The sequence below is a fragment of the Phaethon aethereus genome (genome assembly GCF_964289735.1).
Source record: "Phaethon aethereus genome assembly, chromosome: 10".
Classification (NCBI taxonomy): domain Eukaryota; kingdom Metazoa; phylum Chordata; class Aves; order Phaethontiformes; family Phaethontidae; genus Phaethon; species Phaethon aethereus.
The window spans coordinates 15,249,945-15,272,331 of record NC_138586.1 but is presented as its reverse complement, the minus strand read 5'-3'; the positions used below and the strand labels follow the sequence as shown (position 1 = coordinate 15,272,331).

Sequence of the window (22,387 nt, the reverse complement as noted above, 5' to 3'; positions counted from 1 at the left end):
CAAAGCAGCAGCTGCTACAAGGGTAAGGCATCATTTCCATTGACGTGTCTGGATAACGCAGCGGAGAAGCGTCAGAGACGCAGATTTCAGTGCAGGGTGCATGTGCACTCGGGCTGCTCCAAATGACCTTGCCCTGACACTGTTATCTCTGTCAGGCAACCCATACGCCTAATCAGAGCCGCAACAGGCACCGTTTGACTGTTGCATTTTGGCACTAAGCCTCCTGGAGGGATAACCCCAAAGCTGTGTGTTCTTCCCCCAAAGGGTACAAATGTTTTCTGCTCAGCTCAGACTTTTTTTTTTTAAAAACCCCACAGCTATGAAAGTTTTTCTGTGGTAAGGCAGGGTGCATACACACAGCTTTGAAAATCCCAGCCAAAGGGTTCCAACAGCTTCGTGGCTGCAAAAGATATTTTTAAGTTCGTTGATTCATAAGTAGCATTTACTGGTTTGTGAAAGTCTGATTCAGAGGAAAGAGAAAGCAACCTGGAGCGTTATCTAGCTTTCATTGTTAGTCATGTTAGCAAATGCCTAAGTGTCACACATCATGGTTATTTCATTAGTTGGATGCAAGCTAATTGATTGGAAGCTGCGTGTTTAATTTGACATTAGAAGATTCAGTGATCCCAGTTGGACCTACCTACTGAAGTGAACCGTTCCACAGCAAATGAAAAAAAATCTAATTCATGTGTAAAAAGAAAAGGGACAAATAAAAAGACAGCAAAAATAAACAGGAATAAGTAACGCTCTAAATCTTGGAGGAACAGGACAGTACGTCATGTTTTAATATTATTTTTAAGGCTATTGCTTAACTCCCAGCTTCTGTCAGTCTCTTGGGTTCTTTGCTATGACAAGATTGCAAAAGCGATTCTGTGGTGCTGGTCGTGAGGACAGGCCCAGGGGTTTGCTCTGGCTGATGAAACACACATGGCCCCCAGGCGAGGCAGCAGGGACGCAGAGCAGCAACCAGCCATATTAGTTCAGACGTTGCAGAGAAACTGCTCCAAGATGCAACGCTCCAATTCAACAGGATGTGGTCACAGGGATGTGCTCTGCACCAGCTTCTGCCGCAGAGGCCCTCTTTACCCCCCGACCCGGGGCTATTCCTTCTCCCAGAAACAGAGTAGGGGGCCGGGCACATCCCCTCTCTTCATTCAAATAAACCGATAAAGAGGTGAGGCATGCCAGCCGGGTATCTCCTTGGTGATGTGCACATCATACCTCCCCACCTCTGAGCCTGCTGTCCCCTGTAATCATGGGTCTACCCATAAAAACAGACAAGTTTGCAATGGAGATGCATCTCTACATACCTCTACCATGGCAGGCAGAGGAGAGGCACCACTGCAAAGGCAGTTCTGCAACCCTGAGGATAAGCTGCTCTACTGACAAGAGCTGTGTTTGAATCACAGTTGCTACCACTATTTTAAAATACATATCTTAAACATAAAACCTCAGCTAGTAGGTCCTAGTCACGATAAAACAGAGGAGCTGCTCTTACAGCTTTTCACTTTAACCATGGCAAATGCAAAGGTGAATGTTACCCAAGAAAAGCATCCTTATGTTATCATGCCACTAATAAGCAATGGGAAGGCACTCTGCTTGTGTGTTTTTCCCTTTCTCAGCCATTTCTAGCAGTGCACTTTGTTAAACTATGCCAGGCAAGTAGCCAGACTAATGTAAGTGTAAGATTAGCGGCTGGTCCAGAAAGCTCCGAGTGGTCAGAAACATAACAAAATACGGGAAACCTGACGCTTTCTGCTGCTTCGGCCACCTGGATGTAAAGGGAATCATTTTGGGATTTGTATGGCTGCACCCTGAGGCACAACTAAAGATCCCCTTGCCTGCACCAGAATAAATCCACCGGGCTTTCACATGGGGGAAACCCAAACCTCACTCTCCTCTCTGGTACTTATCTTGCCAGGCTATTAGCACCCAAACCTGGCAATCTTTTCTGTATTTATCTAGCAGCGATGAGAAAGCAGGACCCAGAGAGAATGAGGCTATGTCTATAGCAATCTTAGGAGGCTGGCGAGGCACGCTGCTGGGCTCAGCGCTGTGTGTCCGCACTGCCATCGGTAGCACAGCTGCAGCCATCCACACTGAAACAGTGCCTCAGCTCAGCCTCTTGCAAAGCCCCTTGCAAAGCCCATCTGCCCTGTGGTGAGCAGCATCAGGACCAAAGGGGACACGGTGTGACAGATAGGTGGTAGTGCCACAGGACGCATGCCCTTGGTATATGCTAAGGATTGGCACGGGCTCAAGTTCGCCTCCGGCTGCCTTCAGCCCAGGTTTGAGCACAAGCTTCAATGCACTGTGCACCACTATGCTCCTGTTCAAAATGAAAGCAGGAGGTAGCCTAGAAGGTGATTACCTTCTTGTGGCCACCAAGAGAGCTGGCAGTGGAGCAGTGAATTCAATCTGTTCTCTTGTACCTCCACTCTCTACAGCACTGATCGATGAAACACTCTAGTTCTCAGGGGATGCTGACAGTCGTGGGAACAAAGGATTACACTTGCACAATTTGTGCATTTACTGAAATAGGGGCAGCATCTTTCAGATATTGTTCATCCCTGCAAACTTAAATATAGGAAATACTGACAGGCTTGATTGCATACCATTCTAGAGCAAAATGATGTAAACCTGCCAGAACAGCATCTTTTCCTGAGATTAATGTAAATCAGGCTAACCAGAACATAAATTTCCTTGACATCAAGCCAAATTCCAGCTGGTCTGAAGCCATCAAGACTAATAAATTATGGCTCTCGAGCCAGTCTCTTGAGAAAGGACCTACCTTGAACTCGTTGCAGCTTGGGTTTGGAAAAGGTCATTGGTAAGTTCAAAGGAATGTAGTGCTCATGATTGCAAATAGTTTGAAGAAATTCAAACTTGTATTCAACCAGCAGCTGGGGAAAAAAACAACAAACACAAACTGTGGTTACAGTTTGACTCATTTGCTTCTAGTTGAAGGATTGGGGAATCTAAATAGCATTTGGTGAAACTCAGTAACAATTGGCAAATTTTCGTGTCGTTTCCCCTAAGTGTCACTGCATGCAACTGTCACTTGGGACTTCTTTACCGTTTTCATCCAGACTATTAACCAACCTCTCAGCCCAGACAAAGAGGTCTCTGCCTCCAGAAGACTCTGCAGGAAGTGTCTAAAAGGCCTCCAAGAGTGGTATAAAATAGTCACTACAGAGCTTTGACTGATGTAGATATAAACAACTGCAAACCACCTTTCAAGAAATATATGGCTTACCTTAGGGTCTTTTGGGCTGAATCCAGAAATGTAATCGTTTATCAAGTTAAAAACAAATCCTCGGTCCATAAAGGTCAAGCAACGCTGGAAAAAAACCCAGCAACATGTGACCAATCATTAAAAATAAAAGAATCATCCTAAATCATCTCCGTACTACCGTTCTGCCAGCAGCCAGATTTGATCCTCTGGGCTGCTGCTGACTTTCCAAAATGTCCTTGATCCTATTTCTCTGAAATTATTTGGATGACCTCACTCAAGTCTCCAGTGGACAACAGAAATATTTACAATGAGAGCACACATATTTCATCTCAGGTTTTGAACAGTTGCTAGGCATGACTGAAAGACCTAGATAACATATAGAGTATCATATCTCTTGGAAAGAGAACGTTTCTTTCCTAGGAAAGCTAATCCCCTCCAGAGTTTTCATCATCGAAGAAACCAAAGAGATGATAAAGCACACAAACATTTGTTTGCTTGCTGCTTATTTCTAATTGCTTGTTGTGCTTTTTTTTTTTTTTTCCTGATAAAAGCCTGGGGGAAGGAAAGAAACTGCTGACCTTCAGGAAGTTAGCCAAGCTAAAGTTGACATTCCTGGACTCTTCAGGGATTTCGTTATAGCGAATGGTCACATGAGGAATGATGGCGAGCAGCAACGAATGCAGGGCGTGCTGGTAGGACTCGGGGAACCGCTGGCCTCTGGGCAGCTGAAACCAAAGGCACGTTCTACACTCAGTGCTGCAAGCCAGCAGCACAGGAGAACCGAGCACAGGCACAAGTTCCCTTTAGCATTTGTTTATGTTGTTTCCTAATAAAGAATTGGCATAAAGAAAGCACTGGCTGAAACTGCAGTAGCTAGTAACAGTTAAAGGAGGCTGCATGAGCCCTAAGGAGATCTGGAATTTTTAAATTACAATTGAGAATGAAAAGGGGAAGAAGGAAAAACTAAAGTAGAAAAAAAGGAAAGATCTGGCTAGCTGTTCAGCTTGTCAGGGTTTTTTTTAAATAGCCACATATTTTTTCTGAAAAACTTTTGGAGGAGAGTTTCTTTGTGGTGGCTCTGTAATGCAGCATTGAACAAATTTATTTTTACCTTGATTTTGTTTTCTTCCAGTAAGTACATTGCCATTGACTTCGCCAGTGCTTCAAAGAAAAACCACGAGTACTAGAATGAATAAAGAATACTATTATTTTTCTCAGCAGGACTGATCATGTTTGACTTTGTGGGGAAACAGCAGTGTGGGAGGGAGAGCTCACATTCAAAAGGCATTTTGTAAGCATGGCTGTGCTTGCACAGCTAGCTTGGCATGGGTGCCTTTGCTACCTGGAGGAGTCCTGCCAGTCTTGGGGTGGGAATAGCTCTATCCCCTCTTCACCCCAATGCACCCTGCAAGGAGCCAGCAGAATTTGGGGTGCACATACCCTGCAAAGGCCGAGAGAGGCAGAAACTCAGTCTGCCTCCCGTGAGCCACCCCTCCTGTGTGGCTCGAAGAAAATAGATAAAACTGGCAAAATAAAAAGCCCTTTGCTGTGTCGTGCCAGGAGCCCTAACACAGCCAGGTTCCCTGTAAGAATTCATCTCTGCTGTAAGAGGACAACCTCAAGGACAGGGGTGTGAGGATCTCCCCTGGTAGCTTTGCTTCTGTGGTGGGTTTGGATGGGTGGAAGTTTTGGGTTTTATATCAGACCCTCTTTTCCTCCCCTCCACCCTTGGCAGCCAAGTACTGCCAATACTTCACCTTGAGTAGCTTATTGATGGCTAGAAAATCCGCTGACTGCTTCAAGATTGTGGCCATGGAAAGGACCAGGATTTCATGGGTCATCTTCGCCTGTGTGACACTGGGTTTCTCAGCTCGAAAGACGTACTGAGGCAAGAGAAACAGTATCAGCAGTGTGCCTGCTCCCAGCAGGGAGTTTTGCAGAGCGGTGTGCCATGACTGACCTTTATGAAGGAGCGCAAGTAGTGGTCTAGACCTTCTTCATGGCACTTGGACACGATGTGCAGAAGAACCCTGAGGAGAAATGTGGTTTTTGTTCAGCACGCAATGAGAGGGCAAGTTCCTCCAGATCATGAAAGCACACCCATCTGTGTCCTATCCTGCTCAACCCCAAAAGCCTCATCGCTGGCATGGCCTGATTTGCAGAGAGTGAGTACTTGCAGGCTAGCAGCCCTCACATCTCCTGTATCTGCACCATCCTTGCCACAGCACAGCCCCTCAACAGCCCTCAGAGCTGACGTGGCCAAAGCCTCTTCTCCATTTGGTGCTGGACCAGGTGCCTCCCGGACCAGCTGCCTTCAACGCTCAAAGTTCCCTGTGCAAGGAGCTGAGGTGGAGCATTTCTCTGCAGGGTACGTATCCTATCCTTTAGCCTCTGTGCATGCCAGATTAATGACTGCAGCTACTTAAACTCATGTCGCAGTGAGCATTTGGCAACCCAACTCAGGTGTTAGATAAGTTGAAAACAAAAACATTAAGTCAATCTGCTCTGCACCCCATTCTCTTTGGCTGTATCTACGGACCTGCTGTACGGAGAGCAAGCCCATGTGCCCCTCCTGCACACGCTACAGATTCATCCACACTGTACAGCTTATCATGTCCTGAGTCTATCCTCACTGGGAGTCCTTTCCTAATTGTAATACAAGTGACAATTAACAACTATACTACTACATCAAGTCTGCAAAATGAACACAAAACCCCCACAGAATCTCTGCGGAGAAGTGGGAAAAAAAACTCGCCATGGTTGTTATACTGATACCTTCCTGCATCCCCTGAATTTATTAATTCTGGAAGGCTCTTTTTTACTGAATTTACATCATATGTATCCTCCCTTGCTCCTTGTTACATGCACTGGATTATTTTCAGGCTGTTGCCTTGCAGTTCACCAGGGACAGGCAGACCCTGGAGAACACGCCAGCCCTCTGGAAGCGCTCCAGGTGGCTGATGAAGGCAGCGAATGCCTGGTTTCCCCAGCCAACATCAGGAATTTACATTCCAGTCCCAGTCAGAGGGAACAACAGACTATTGCACATTGTCACATACTCCACAGGCCAAACCACAGGGAGGAGTTTACAAGCCATTTATCAGAAAAAGTGGGGTTTAAATTCCACTCTAAAGTCTAGATGAGAAAACAGAAGGCTACTGACAAACTGGAAAGCATCAGGCCAAGCTTTGGAAAAAAAGTCTCTGGAAGCGAAGGTGGGAGCTGGTCACCCAGCAAGTAGCCAGGGTCACTTGTTCCCCTGTTCTTGTCCTCTCTTGGTTCAAGCAGAGTGGGATTACAGTGCTCCGCACAGGAGAGGTCCCCAAAACCTGCACCACATGGCACAGGACTGTGATTGCAATGGGCCCCACATCCCTGGGGGACCAGGGCTCAGGCCTCACATCTCTGGGGGACCAGGGCTCAGGCTCCGACCTCCGGTTTCATGGGAGCAAGATGCTTTTGGTACACGGGTGCATGGTACCTCCTAGAGGCAGAGGAAGATCTCCATGGAGTGGCATCCAGCATCCCCCTCTGCACTGCAGCACTTCACAGAGGAAGAATCCCGGGAGGAAGATGGATGTTTTAATGCATCCATCAGTTTAGGGGTGTCGTGGCCAGAGCTAGGCAGCAAAGGTTCTTTTGCACCTTTTGCTCCCTTAGGGCCCTGCACAAGCCTGCAGACAGCAGAAACCCTCTGCGGCGACCAGGCCCTAGCCGGTGCTGCCCTCTTGGGTTCGCGAAACGAACCACCGCCGGCTTCTGGCTGTGCATTGGGAGCCAGCACGGAGGTGGCGGCTGCTTCTACAGCACGACACGGCCAGCACCAGTGGGGTTTAGCAATACTTCCCACAGGGGACTGGTGTGCAGGGACGAGAGCGGGGCATCGCTCCCGCGGGGAAACCACATCTGCCGCCTGCAGCTGGGATGTGCCCGGGCGCTCTGGAGCCTTTCGACGCCCCAATAACGTGGCTCCCAGAGCCACCCCTGTCAGCAAACCCTTTTTATTTTGAAAACCAAACCAGGAGTGTCCTTAAAATATCACATTTTTCCCCACGCAGGTCCCAGGACAAGGGCCCCACGCTGCCTCATGCCACCCCGACATGCCCGGAGAAGACAGTGGCTGGTATTTCACAGCATGGGAGCGAGCAGCAGTGGACAGCCAATGCTGCCACTTAGCACCTTGTACTGGGAAACCACACCCTGCTTTGCACTTCAGTGTGTGGCTTTGCGTTTGTAACTGAAGAAAACGGGATGGTTTACCAGACACTCACATGGTGCAGTTGACAGCTACTTCATCTTCCTGGGTCACATTTGTGAGGACTCTAAATAGTTGCATAAGAATTACAGGTAGAAACTGAATCATTACTTGGATCTCCATGGCGTGCAAACACTAAAACAAATGTTCAAAACACAGACACTTTTAGTTCAACATTTTGCAGATGTTAAATATTTATAGTCCACAGACATCTCTGTGGCAATAGGACAGGCATTAGCAAATGCTTCAGGGTGTGGGCTTCAGCCTGCCAGAGGACAGGGGAATCTGGAACCAGAGCAGCACTTACTGCCTGCCTTCCAGCTGACAGATCCCAGCTGCATGCCTTCAGGGAGCTACATGAATCACTCATGGCAGGTATTAATCCTCCACTCAGATGTGCCCCCAGGCAGCTATTACTTAATTAGAGGTCACATGCTACGATTTGACCCCAATAACCCACCATTTAAGGCTGAAGTTTTGCTCCCGATTCCTCTTGTCACTTGTGACAGTTTTTTGAAGCGACTAAGTCCCTTTTTCACAAACACCTTTGGAGCATGGAAACCTGATGCCCGATGACTTGCAGTGAGACTTTTCTCCAAAGACCATGGTTTGCCATCAGAAATGGGATTTAAGTGACTTGGGGAAGGTCAAGATCATCTGTTGCATACACCCTCCACCCATCTCAAAGACCTCTTTTGCCTGAATCTCACGATATGAGTCTAGGAAAGACAGTGTGTTTCATTTTCAGTTTTCAAACCTGCAAAACTAATGAAAGGTTCTTAAATCTGTATCTAGTTATTTAAATTACTGAGATTATTGAGGTATTGGTAGTAAGAAGCCCTCACTTGTGGCTAGCATGTAAATGTCTCCCTGTCTGCAGGCTGCAGCAAGGTCGCCAAGGCTGGGCAGGTCTGGGACCTACCCAGCCCCCTGATGAAATGCTTATAACAAAGCAACTGTTCTTTTTGTGCTTGACTTCAAAATCTGCCATTATTTCTATTTTTTTAAAATATTTGTACATTATATGAAACACATGCAGTAACTTTTTGATGATAAATTCCCACCACTGGAAGTGGAGCTGTTGCTACGGCAGCACTCTCAAAAACAGGCAGTTGTGGAAAGAAGCAAGGACAGTAAACAGCCCAGTAAATATATTCCCTGCAGAAGCCTTTGCTGGGCCTGCTCCAAGGCCCTTACTCATGCTGCAGCGATTGCCAAAAAGCTGGGTCAGGGTCACAGGTCATCTGTGGTCAAATTTAACTGACAGATAATCTCACAGATCTTTTTTCAGCCTGAAAAAAATTCTTGTTTTGAATGGATAATCCTGAAAATCAGGAATTGTGCTACAGTTTAAAGGTTTGGAGAAGCATGCAAGCCCACCAGGAGGAGGGTTTGCCATGAGCATGGCAGATCGATGCTGACTCCTTGCTTTATCTGCTGTGAAAGGCAGTGGGAAGCAGCACACAGACAGCAGGCAGGTGTGCCAGTAATCAAAGGGAAGGATATTGCACAGTGCACTGGTCCCAGTGCTGCAGCCAGTGCATGTTCCTACAGGGCAGGGGTCTGTACACAAACGAAGCCCACTGACAGGCACTGTTACCTTTAGGTATTTAACAAGCTCTCCTGGGACTTCCTTAGCTCCCGCCTGAACCAGCTGACAGTATTGGAAGAATTTGTGCAAGTGCATGTCCTGGAAAAGAAGAAAAACAAGTTCAAAGCAGCAGCCTCAATATTCATCAACCCCTACTCTGCAGCGTACAGCTGAAAATCTGCTGACATACCTGCGGCAGTAGGGCATGTCCCAAGCAAGCCCCATGTCACTACCAGTGGCACTCTTGGCCCCAGCTGCCCTCTCCCCGGACTACAATACTGCTCCCTGCCTTTTCCGATGTACCTAGCCACTGCCCATCCCCTGGCTCCCAACTAATCTTGAGATTAAGCACAAAACTGACAGCAGTGTTAAAAAACTCCTGTGGTTGCACTACCCTGCAACCTGGAGAAGCGCGAGACCTCCTCTTCGAGCTGCAACTCTGAGACTGCCTCACCATATGCCTCACCAACCTCCTACAGTCCATCGGAGGCAGACCCTCCTTCCCATTCCTCTCCCTCCTCCTCCAAGGTTAAATTTACTTAGTGGGTTATTTAACCCTGAAAAGCATCTGGGAATGTAATTTGGTGGGGAGTGGAACTACTGTACTGCTCCCAGTGCTGTACAGGATCAGTAAGACACTAAAATAGATTTAGATGGTGCTGAAAGCAAGTTGCTGTGAATGTAAATGCAGCTGATTACATCCAGCATGGGCCAACAAGCCCTGACAAGGGCATTTCCCCATGAGCAGCGGTGACAGGATGTGCCCCAGAGCATGTGCTGGGGATCCTTCCTGCATATCACATGAAGCTTGGGGAAGTCCATCACTACCATAAGATGGCAGAACACACGAGGACTTGGTAGAACAGCCCGCACTGTTTTCAAAAGGATATGAAGACTCTTATGACTCTTGTTTTAGTGTGTCAGCTGTTGTTAGAAAACTTGTTTTTAAACTCAACAAACAATCTAATATTTGGGGGAACCTCCCATTTCCACCACTTGTCTCTTTTGCATCATCAAGCAGCTCATTTGCTCAAATGTTTCCTTGGTCCTGCCAGTTACAGTGCAATTGGCCAAGAAAGCATCAGCCCCTCCGTAGGCTCATTGACTCACACAACTGTCTCATCACATCCAGACGAAGAAGCAGATCCCTGCAAGTAATCCCAGACCTGCTGCCACAGAAGTATCTCAGTGCTGCTCAGGTACCTCTTTCCCATAGCACCTATGGCATAGCAGTAGTAGAGACGGCAATCGCTTCCTCTGCATTTGTGTTGAAAGTCTTTAAGAACAAGGTGCTTGACTTACCTGGGTGTAAACAGTCGAGTCCAAATGGATTCTGATTTTAAACAGTGGCTTTGCTCCATCCACCCACTTTGTGTCCACACTGGGCTGCTGTGAACAGACAACATTCAAGTACTTGGTTTCAGACTGCGGTGAGAAGGTGCAGACAGACACCTGGTCAGAAGGTATGGATTGAGGTGGAAGAATGGATTCCCCTGCCCAGCACAAACACCAGTGACATGACTGCAGCCACAGCAGGGCAGAGGGGTCCCTGTGGGGACATGCACACAGAGCATGTGCCCACTCTCCTGCTCTGTGTGGGAGCAGGAGAGCGGGCACCATCTGCAACAGCCCAGTCCAGCCTGCCACAAAAATATTCTCTGCAATCTATGTAACAATGGAAAGCAGAACTAAAAGTCTCCTCTCTCCCATCCCTAAGAACTCAGGCTTTGGGGGCTGCCCTGCAATAGGGATCTTTCTAGCTGAGCAGAGCGCCAACAGAAGCCCAGAACTTACAGTAGTATTGAAACATCAGCTTTCCTCTTCCCTTCATGTTTAAGCCCATTTTAAACGGTCTTCCTACCCTTCGTGACTCTGCATCTCCGAGACCCAGGTAGCCAGGTGGAAGGTTGGATGAGACTGGCAAATGCCGCTCCAGGGTGAAAATCCGTCCATCCTTCAGCAACGGGACCCAGGCGTATCCCACTGCGGAGGGAACCAGTGGACCAGTGTTAGTGGACATGCAGCAATACGTGTTTAGCTTGAGCTCCAGAAAGAGCTGTGTCTCACCCTGAGAAAATCTAGCTCACAGTTATGCAAGCGGCTTTAACAAGGCTGAGATTGACAATGTCAGCCTTGTTAAAAATACGTTTTAGCCAGTGACTCAGTGAATGAAATTCAGACACAGGTCACCCAAGATCAGGAGTGGGTTGGAGGGGCAGAAATGATGTGTGAGTCTTGTGCATCATGATGAGGGTCCTTCAGTTGCCCGAGGACCAGCTGAATGGAGAGGCATCCCAACCAGTGGGACCTGAGTGCACCCAATCTCTTACACATGCCTGGTGTTGGCAAGATCAGCCCCTGAGGCCCTGATCTCACATCAAGTTTTTGTTGATGACTTGACTGACAGTAGGCCCATTCATACAAGCCAAGTCAAGAACATGCAGAAATAGCTGTCAGATTGCAGCAAAAATTTAAGCTTTAGTATACACTAAAAACATTGTGTTTTATTCCAGTTTAGACCTATGATTTGTATTAGATTGCTTTCCAAAAATAAAATTCAGATAGGCTAGTGTTTTAATGAAATATTTTTTTCATGTCCCTACATTCATTTTATCTTCAACTGTTACACTCCAACAGAATTAATTTAAGCAGTGAACATACCTTGAGTTTCAACGGTGTCCTGTTTTTTCGATGTTGCCTTTGTATTAATTTCACAGCTGACATGATAGAAGGTGAAAAGCAAATGATGCTTTTGATGGAGGTGAATTGGAAGCTCAATTTTAATCTAAAATGATATCATGATAGATAAGACTGTATTTTTAATTGTGGAGTAATATTTTAATTTCTATTTTATTTCACAAATGCTAGGTTGTATGCAGTTACACAAGACACATTCTTACCCACCTTAAGTAACTCCTGGCTAATTTTCATCACATTTGCACATTACTTATTAATGGGGGTGTGTGATTTGAGTGCACAAAGCGTGACAGTAAAGACAGCAGAAAACAAACAGGCATTAAAAATTAACAAAGTCTCTGGCTTTGCTGACCCCTTCTTCTGAGGCAAAGGGCTGATGATTATTTTTACCCGTATTTCACCCAGCCCTGGAAAATAGATATCCTGAAAGGCCCCTTGGCTTTGTAGCATCCAGAAAAATCTGTTATTTCCCACCATTTCATTTTTTACCTCGTCATAAAACTCCGGACTCTGGTTGTGATGCAGCACAGCAGCATACGCATTTGTGGTCAGGAGATGGCCTCCAGGTTTGCCATATATACACTGGAAACACAAATGAGGAGCTGGATTCAGGGTTGCTGCCACCCTAGGCTAGCCAGCTAAATTAAAACAGCATGGAAACTCAGTGCTTTCTTACTGTCCTGCTCAGCCTGGCTGGCATACAGTACACAGCAGTGAGCCCCAGGTCCCTAGAAATAACAGATACCCACCTTTAACGGCCTGCCATCAGCTTCATCTGAATCCCTGAACTCCACACAGACAGCAATATTCCTTGCCTGAAATGGGGGAGAACAGGAGGATGAGCCGTTGCCACAGGTCAGCAGCATCACCCCAGACCACGCCGAGTCTGGCTGCAGCCTGCTCTCCAGGTTGCTCACCTTTGCAAACACCTTCTGGTTCTCGTACTTCAAATGCAAGGGGTAGACGTAGAGGTGGTTTTTGTAGACAGTGAATGGATAACAGTATTTTGCAACTTCTGGGACAAGCTCCTCCACTTCAACTGCAATGTCCTCACAGCTCTTCTCAAAAGGCTTTATAGGAATATATGAGGCTGTGACACAATCTAGAAGAGAAGGAAAGCTTGGCTAAGCACACAACCCACAAGCATGGGAAATGCAGCCCATGTGAAAGGAAATTTGTGGGTCTAAAACTCTGCCATTGCTCTCAAGCATCCAGTTCTCTTCACATCAGAGGGCTGTGTTTTGACGACGCAGCAGGACTTGGACCACTCCCATTGAAATGATTAAGCAAAAATTCTCCCCTTGATCATGCAACATCTGTGGTCCCCCACCGCATTAGCAATACTGAGAAAAGATGGGTGGGTGCACAGTCACCATGGGGCTCTGCTCTTCTTGCCAGTGGGGACTGCAGAAATGGCACTTTCCTGTAGCTCTGGGCAAGGTCAAAGGTCTCGTGAACTATCCATCATTGGGCAGAGATGGCTGTTCTGCCCAAGGCCTGCACCTTGAGGCTTCCAGGAATTTGAGCCATTAAGTTACTGTTTTATAAATCATGCAAACATCACCTGACTGAAGCAGACAGGCTACTGAGATGATGACTTGAGACTGACATCTCAAAGAGCATCAGTCCCACTGCATCAGTCCTTTTCCACTCTCTGCTTCAGAAAGATGTTTGATGGTTATGTTGCCTCCAAATACCAGTGCACCAGCCCCACCTAATTGACTGACACTCACATCCACCATGAGGGAGACTTCATCTGAATGGTGGCCTTTCAAAAAACAGAAAAAATTAAGTCCATTAGAAAAGCTTTTTAGACAGGAGACCTGACTACAGAACTGGTGACAGGAGCTGCCAAAGACCCATGCAGTGACACTGAACACATCACGAGTCCTTTCTTTGCCTCAGTTTCTTTGTGGCTGGAAAATTGCCTGGTGGAAAATGACCTGGAGGTATTGGTCGACAGCTGGCTGAATATGAGCCAGCAGTGTGCCCAGGTGGCCAAGAAGGCCAACAGCATCCTGGCCTCCATCAGAAATAGTGTGGCCAGCAGGGCTAGGAAAATGATTGTCCCCCTGTACTTGGCACTGGTGAGGCTGCACTACTGGGTTCAGTTTTGGGCCCCTCACCACAAGAAAGACATTGAGTTGCTGGAGTGTATCCAAAGATGGGCAGTGAAGCTGGTGAAGGGTCTAGAGCACAAGTCTTAGGAGGAGCAGCTGGGGTTGCTTACCCTGGAGAAGAGGAGGCTGAGGGGAGACCTCATCCCTCTCTACAACTACCTGAAAGGAGGTTGTAGCGAGGTGGGTGTTGGTCTGTTCTCCCATGTAACTAGTGATAGGACGAGAGGAAATGGCCTCAAGTTGCACCAGGGGAAGTTTAGACTGGATGTCAGGAAAATTTCTTCACCAAAAGGGTTGTCAACAGGCTGCCCAGGGAAGTGGTTGAGTCACCATCCCTGGAGGCATTTAAAAGACGTGCAGATGTGGTGCTTAGGGACATAGTTTAGTGTGGACTTGGCAGTGCTAGGTTAATGGTTGGACTTGATGATCTTAAAGGTCTTTTCCAACCTAAATGATCCTATGATTCTAAATGCAAAGTGAAGAATCACATTGACCATGTTTGTGAAGCCCTCTGGTGTTATGGATCAAAAATGTGATACGAGATTGGTGTAACACTAACAGCAAAAGCAGGCAGGTGGCTTCCTTTAGATTTAACACGTGGTGGCCAAACTGCAAAGCGGATGCACCCCTCAGGTAAACCTCTGCACTTAGACCACATCCCTCCAAAGAATCCATGAGAAAGACTTGCAAGTCGGGGGTTGTGCTGAATTACTCATTACAGCCCCTAGAACCTCTTGTTAATGAAACAGCAAAACTCCCCATAGAAGTGTTAACTCCTGAGGCTAGAGCCATCAGCATTTATTTTAAGATCCAAGATCCTTACTTGTGAAGTCTAGTGGGATGTCTTTGATGATGATATTTAACTGGGCTGGAATGACCTGTAGTTTTGTCTTCTCTGGTCTGCATTTGAGAGAAAGGAACAAGAGTGTGAACTTTGAAAACTCAGGTGTGGAACACATCAGCAGGGCTTTTTGTCACCCTCTGAGTATTTTAGAAATTGTCATCTCATGCTTACGGTTAACTGTTTAAACATGTATATTAAAATGCCTGCTCAGCCTCTGCACCAGTCTCTTACACTTACTTCTTATACTCTGCTAAAAGTTTCAGCATATCTTCAGTCGAGAGTTTGCTGCTGTCTTGCTTGTACAGAGGCGAGAATTTTCCTTCAGCATCAAGAGTGCCCTGGGAGTCTTTGAACACCGGTCTGCAGAAAAGAAGAGACATATTTCTTAAATGTTGGTAAACATGCAGACACTGGGCTCTTTGATATGTCAGGCTGAAGGGCAGTTTATCAGGCAAGGGGTTCACTGGCCTGTGACTGCTCTGAACACAGCCAGACCTTCTGATTGCCCTTCCATCCTCATGTGGTGCTTAGACACCACATGGACTACAATCCACCATGTGACATTGTCCACCATGTCCCACTGGATGGGACATCATCTATTTCCCTTCTCTCCAGCCACGTGAGAAGTATGGACCCAGCCCAGCTGCAAGCCTGGTCCACAATCATGAATGTCCTTCAATCCCCTCCCACTACCACCCATGTGGTAGAGTATCTTCCTAGTTGCACATGGGGTCAGAGCATGGAAATCCTCCTAGGAAAGGAGTGTGCAATGAAGACCTGTCTCAGGACATACACCAGCTTCCATACATCAGGAGACTTGACTCTGCCCTGGATGAATACCAGCATCTTTGACCTCGAATATAAAGGGTGTGGGTGTCTGTGTACAGCAGGAACATTAAAGCATCTGTACTCCCTTTCTGTGCAAACAGCTTCTCTGAAACCCTCAGAGAAACTGCTCCAGGGATGCAGAGCAACACAGCTCCCCACAACAGGCTGTTGGCCCCTCAAGTCCTTGGTCTCCAAATGCAGCTCTTTACCCATCAGGAACAAATCTGAAGTGCGTCAAAGCCAATGCACATGCAGAGCCCACTGTTGGCCTGAGGCACCACTTTGAAAGAGAGCTGAGGCACTGTGCAGGCTGTGTGCTGGCTCCTAGGAGAGAGCTGCATCCCAAAAATACCATCCTGAAGCTGAGAAGCCAGTGTCACAGGAAAATCCAGCTCTACTCTACTCTACTCTATGAATACACATTGCAAGCTGCATACCACCAAATCCCAGCCCACTGTGACAGTCATCTGGTGTTCCCATGTCATTATTATCGCTTTTGTCAGCACCAAACAGCAGTTTAGCAATAGGAGGCAGTGGCAGAGGGATGAACTCGTCTTTAGGCCTTCCTCTGACGTGAGATTTAAGGGATGTACTTTTATCAGTCACAGTAAAAGAACAGTGATGGAACGGGATTACTATCTTCAGTCATTCCCAAGAACATTAATTAAAGCAGAGTCTAAGATGGGAGACAAAACCCAGCTGATTGCCACTTTCAGGCCAGGAGCTCCTCCACTCTCATCCTTGTCCCCGGCAATGGCTGGTGCCAGGAGGGAATTTCTGCACTGATTCCCGTGGTAGCACGGGATGGGCTAATTCCTCCCCAGGAATGTTCCACCCTGATAGAAGTAGCTACAGGTCAGCAGGAAGGTTACTGTCTTCCCAGCACTGTTTACTTTTTAATATTTTGTTTCTAATTCTAGATAGAACATTTCAGGCCAATCTCCATTCTGTCTTGGGAATTGGAGACAGATTCTGCCCTCAGCTGCAAATTCACTGACTTGGCCCTTCGCCCACTTGGCCGGATCGTGTCCCGGATAACTCGCGGCGGCAGCTCCTGCCATGGCCAAAGCACAGGCCGAGGTGACTAACCTGGCAGCCCAGCCGAAGGGCATCCTGTACTGCCCCAGACGGCTGCACACCTGCTTGGCCACCTTATGGACCTTCTGGGCAGTCTGCAAAACACAAGAGAGGTTAGCGTGTTCTCCCACACTGCCCTGGAAAGGGAGTAAAGAGTGCTGCACTCTCTGAGGAGAGGAAACTCTCCGTACTCCACAATACACAGCTCCCCAGGCACACAACGCAACAGTCGTTGGAGCAGTTGACATCCCTGTCACATCACACCATGCACATTTATTACTTTTGCAAAGCAATAGCAAACATGTTGTGAGCACAGTCATATTAAAACTCCTTTTGATTCTGCATTAAACTGTCAGGGTATTAGTATTTTCCAAAGGGTATTAGTAGTTATTTTCCAAAACTGACTGTAATTGGCTTATCCTGTACAGGTTTACAACATGTGCCGAGGGAAGGCCATCACATACCAAGTTTTCCATACACTGATTTTCCAGGAACTAATTTTGACTGGCTGCAGCAAGGCAGCATCAGCTCCACCTGGCATGCAGAGACTGATGCCAGCAGGACCAGGACCAATGACCACTCTTTGCACAAGTTCCCTCATATGATCATGGCACTCTGCACGGAGCAAGACAGAGGCAGGTTGAGCAGAATAAAGGGTGAAGTCCATGTTCTGCTGCTACTAAAAGATTGCTGTTCCCAGGCAGTGTGAGCCAGGACCAGTCCAAGACACTGCGTAGGAACCACGTAGCAGTGCAGCCACTTTCTCTGGGGATAAAGTGTCCCATGTTTTTGCTGCCAGCCCAGGCTTTGCCTTGTTGGAGTGTAATGGGGAAAGGTCCCCCTGCCCCAACTGCTTGGATCTTTCTAAAAACCCTCTGCCTTCTTCCAGAGGAAGGAAATGATTCTCCCAGGACAGCCCAGCTGAAGCCAGCCTGGGAACAGCACAAGTAGCACAATGGATGAAGACCAGCATTTGCCAGAAAGCAGATAAAAAGCAACAGAAACAACCCATGTTTCAGACCACAGTACTCCTCGCAGCAGCAGCAAGCATCACTAAGCAAATAGTCTCATGGCCCCATCCAATACCTTCCCCGGGTCTGAGTTTTTCATGTACGGCTCTGCACAGTGCGTAATGCTGCCCTGCAGCACCTTCTCCACACGGGCCACCAGGAAGATCTCCACATGTGGGTCAGTCACGGAGAAAACCCCCTGCAATAGATAGACAGTAGGCTGTCAGACAGCAGGACTCCCTACCCACACTGCTGGGTTTGGTCCCAGTCATCTCACTGTCCCCTCTCACAACCCACACAGACCCTGCTTTGGTTGCTGCTGTGGATGGGCCATGTGGGCTCACAAGGCCTGAGCATGGCCAAGTCATGAAAAACTGCCTGGTGCTTTGCTTATTGCTGCCAGTGAGCCTGAAGCGATCATCAGCTTGAGACACTGACCAAAACATGACAAAACCCCACAGCTCGAGAGAAAAGCTGACTTCTGCTTCTCCACACACCAGATAACAACACACCACAATGCTACTGAACAGCCACAGCTTCAATGGAGACAGAGAACGAGAGGAGAAAGTCAGTTCTTCACCCGTTTTATGTAGCGCAGGCAAGACGCGGGGACTCCGTGAACAAGGCTTTCGCCCGGCGAACGTCCCTCGGTACCCTCTGCTCCAGACACAGAATTATCCAGCAGCATGTCACGGACAGATGGAGGGTTCAAGTCCACGTGGAAGTCAGCTGAAATCTTGCAATTATTTTTCAGGTCAAATAATGCCAAGCTTAGGAAAAAGGGCTCAACCTGGAAATTTGATTGGATATATGTGTCAAAAAAATGCGTGTTACAGGCTTAAGAGTATTCACATGCATTGCCTTCCCTGGTAGGGTTGCCTTCTGCATCTGTTTGTTCCTTTAGTTTTGTACACCAGCACTTTACAGAATTTTTACAGACGATCCATGTTTATTAGCTTTATAAATACATAAAACCATTTTCCCCTGCATCTTCTTGCATTTTGATCTAGTCAATTTGAACAAAGCTACTTTAAAACCATCAATGAAATATAAAGAATGAAATCCATAAGGTTTTTTATATAAATGATAAACTATGAAATTTAGGGGGAAAATATTATCCCAATCCATCAGTTAGAGCTGTTTATCCTTTGCAATGAGAAAGAAATCAACTTAAGAGTGTTTATGTTCACGTGCTAAAGACCACTTCACTTATTGTCCAAAGTCAATCAGCTCTGCAAGACACTCAAAATATTCCTCAGCTGCTATATGCTGGGTGGCACAGGAGCAAAATTACAAGGCTAACACCACTGAGGAACTCCATGTGCAAAATCTGCCAACTTATTTGTAGCTATTGACCTTGACAGCACAAAGCAAGTGGCAACAATTTCAGGTATTTTTTATTCAAAGATCCTAGCAGGCATGCATCCATGTAAAGATAAAAGTGAAGGCCTGTAGATAAGACTGTAGTGTGTCCAGGACATTACAGCATAACTTGGGGGCATTACATCAATACTAAAAATGTGTTGATTAGGTCTGACTCTGGGCCTGATTAAGGATGAATAACAAGAATCTCTGCTATCAGCGACGCATTCTTCCACTGGAAGTTACTGAGGAGAACGAGCCTGGTATACTAGCTGTGAGCTGCCAACATGAAACCATTACAAAAAAGCCTTTGCAATTCTAACAGGCATCAGGCAAAGTACCATCAGCAGAGATTGGTCAGTGCCAGGACTGCAGCCTCCCCTGTGATGCTATCTGCTGCTCTGGCACCCTTGCATGAAGGCTTGACCCCAGCCACAGCAAATGCAGGACATGATAATAGGGATTATGTTTTGGGAGGAAAGACTGGAGGAGCCTGGTCTGCTCAGTCTGGCAGAAAAAAGGCTAAGGAGAGATGTAATAGCTGTTTACAAACATCAGAGGCTCAGAAAATACAAGGAAGAGCTTTGCACAACTTTGGCACAATAACAAATGCATATAATAAAGTGGCTGTGAATACAGTTAGGCTGGGAGTCAGAAGGTTTCAGAACAGGGAAATCCCTTGCCATTAGGGGAAATGAAATAAAACACAGCAGTGAGTGGTTTGGAGATGGAGCTTAATCATTTACCAACAGGACTTTCACAGGGATCCAGACAAACATTCCTCATTCCCTATGCCACTGAGTTGCTGGTTTACCAGCAGTCCCAGTTCCTGGAAGGCTGGTGCACATCAGGACAGAACCCCTCCCAAATACATTTTTTGAGCACCAAAATACCAAGGCAGACAAATCCTGCAATGACCTTGGGCCAGCAGCCACTGCCTGCCCAGGTCCCATTGGAGCTTATAGCAAAATGGGATGTTTTTATCCACCCAGATTAATCTGCCAAGGGGTTTTTTTGCCAGTGAGGAGAAAGATGAGAAAGCAGGACATGCCAGAGCTCCCCTTACGTTGGTGGGTCCTCCGTCCGACCTGTCGCTGAGCTGAGCGAGGAGGTTGAGGGAGAAGTCCTGGCAGCACACCACAAAGCGCCTGCTGCACTTTTCCTCAAATGGCTTCACGTCTGGCTCGATCCCCGAGAAGTCTAGCCTCTAGACAGCAAACAACAAATCTGGTCTCATTAAAAAAGAAAATAACCCCCTGAATAATGAAAGGGACACAGAGCTACCAAACACCCCTAAATACCAGCACATCTCTCAGTGACAATTTGGCATAGTCCTATTTGTTTTGTCCCCTCAAATCCTGCAGAAACCTGCATGCCAAACTTAGGGCACTGACATCTCACAATCAAGTAATTTCAGCAAAATAGGCTGCAATTGTTAATCTGATTCTGGGAAACTCTTCCCATTGTTTCCCCTGTTTCCTTTCAAAGAGGAAAGTACGTTGTAGGTATATGTTCCTGCTCCCAGTTTCCTTAGCACCAGCCATACAAGCATGCACGTACACATCAGCATTGACTGGGGTAGTGATTTTGAATATCCAGTGTTATAGCAGATCCAACCGACCCACACCAGAATGAAGAGCTCTGGGTATAGAGGGAGGGCAGTGAATTCAGCCTAACCATTTGGTTAGGTAAAATAGATAGCTTAGATGCTCTACACTGAACAGTATTTCCATTTTTATTAGCTGACTAAAATATAGGAAACTTCTCGAAGCTCCTCTTAAAAAAAAAAAAAAGCCTCCTGGATGCTTATCTACTTCATGTTAAAGATCTTAAAGAAGTGCCAAGAGAAAAGCTCATTTTGTACAACTAAACCTTTTAATGACTAATTACATTTCCTTGTTAAACCAGAATGTTCTTTTTCACTTGTGTGAACAAGCCAAAGCATGCCAGAAGGAGAACGAGAATCTATGAAATAATTTGGAACAATTCTCTCAAACTGTGTTAACAATTGCAGCTCTTTCCACTGAAATCCCACACCTGGACCTTGGCAGAGACCTCAGCAAAGATGTCAAAGAGGAAAACAAGCCAATACTCAGTGAACCCCTACTCCAGTGCATAGAAGAGCACAGGGTGTTTTTTCTGTTTGTATGTCCCCTACATTTGAAAACTCCCTGAAGACTGAGGCTCTCCCTGTAAACTCCTGGCATGGTCTTTAACACCACCGCTTCCTACTCCAGACATGCAGAGCCCACACAGAGTTGCAGGTGTCCTTGCAATACCACTTCTACTGCTTCTGCAACCATGAGAACCTCCCAGAGGCCCAGATGATCGGTTTGAAATCCAGCAACATCAAGATGCATCATGCAGAAGCCAGCAAAGCTGGAAGGAGGCCATGTGTGCGGCTGCTGCAAGTCTTCCCTTTATTTGAGCTATCACCTGAGCATCGACATCTTGTTCAGCTCTCACTGACAGGGACGTGGGCTGCACTTCTGCTCTCCAGTCCACCGAAAAACACACTACCTCTGCAGGCGAATGCTGTGGCCACGCAAGGGAACAGGGGTGGCACGACACAGAGAACAAAACCTCACATTTGCGAATATGGGGATGTTTACCTGGACTTCTGGGTCGAAAGAAAAGAGGTTTTGTCTTCCATCATTTCGGCTCAGTTTGTTCAGCTGATCTGTTTCTCTTCCGTACTAGGACAAAGGAAAGCATTGATATTACTGCCTGACCACACAGAGGCAAACATTCATTATTTGGAAAGAATAGAAGCAAAACAAAATAAATATTTCTCAGGTTCCCTTTGTGATACGTGAGATGATGCAAGGCTTCTCAGCTGCAGCCACCAACACGGTGTAATGACAGTAAAGCAATGTGGCTCTGCCAAAGGAGAAAGCAGACATAAGTAGGCGACCACACTCTGGATCATAAATAGGAGGCAGCTGCCACCTAACTGCCCCTCTGCCCTCACGGCCAGGACGGTCACCCCTGCAGAGAAGGAATGAGCAGTACTGACCACAACAGCCCTTCATTCACTCTAAGTTTGGCTTTTCCTTAAGGGCCCCACACTTGGAAGTGAGGAGCATGCAGCCTCAAACCATGGAGCTCCATCCGTGAGACAGGCAGATGGGGTAACAGAGACCCCACCAGCACTCTGTGCCTGCCCAGCTCCCCCAGAGCTGAAGACACAGAAAGTGGAAAACCCTTTCTATGGACATGGTGGAGAGAACTAGCTATGGGCTGGGAGAGTGATCTCAGCAAACACGATACCTTCATCAGCTCCGGATGCATGCTCCTCTCCAGGCTCTCCAGGATGTTCTCTGATTTTCCCTGCGTGCTTGATTCATCATCTGCAAGGACACAAAAAA

General features: G+C 46.9%; 1 protein-coding gene across 1 annotated transcript in view; it reads right to left on the bottom strand.

The window, feature by feature from the left end:
• Window positions 1-22,387, bottom strand: part of DOCK11 (dedicator of cytokinesis 11) — a gene marked incomplete at its 3' end in the record, with an annotated part of 89,436 nt that overhangs the window by 38,239 nt on the left and 28,810 nt on the right. The window contains exons 9-30 of the mRNA XM_082004097.1: window positions 22,290-22,369; window positions 21,632-21,715; window positions 20,086-20,226; window positions 18,238-18,447; window positions 17,734-17,856; window positions 16,660-16,742; window positions 14,980-15,102; window positions 14,722-14,798; window positions 12,696-12,880; window positions 12,528-12,593; window positions 12,268-12,360; window positions 11,743-11,866; window positions 10,943-11,064; window positions 10,384-10,470; window positions 9,091-9,180; window positions 7,507-7,625; window positions 5,196-5,265; window positions 4,993-5,118; window positions 4,347-4,418; window positions 3,814-3,960; window positions 3,257-3,340; window positions 2,792-2,903 (exon numbers count right to left, since the gene is read on the bottom strand). Of these exons, the coding sequence (XP_081860223.1) occupies window positions 2,792-2,903; window positions 3,257-3,340; window positions 3,814-3,960; window positions 4,347-4,418; window positions 4,993-5,118; window positions 5,196-5,265; window positions 7,507-7,625; window positions 9,091-9,180; window positions 10,384-10,470; window positions 10,943-11,064; window positions 11,743-11,866; window positions 12,268-12,360; window positions 12,528-12,593; window positions 12,696-12,880; window positions 14,722-14,798; window positions 14,980-15,102; window positions 16,660-16,742; window positions 17,734-17,856; window positions 18,238-18,447; window positions 20,086-20,226; window positions 21,632-21,715; window positions 22,290-22,369 (2,418 nt within the window). The remainder of the gene's footprint in view (window positions 1-2,791; window positions 2,904-3,256; window positions 3,341-3,813; window positions 3,961-4,346; window positions 4,419-4,992; window positions 5,119-5,195; window positions 5,266-7,506; window positions 7,626-9,090; window positions 9,181-10,383; window positions 10,471-10,942; window positions 11,065-11,742; window positions 11,867-12,267; window positions 12,361-12,527; window positions 12,594-12,695; window positions 12,881-14,721; window positions 14,799-14,979; window positions 15,103-16,659; window positions 16,743-17,733; window positions 17,857-18,237; window positions 18,448-20,085; window positions 20,227-21,631; window positions 21,716-22,289; window positions 22,370-22,387) is intronic.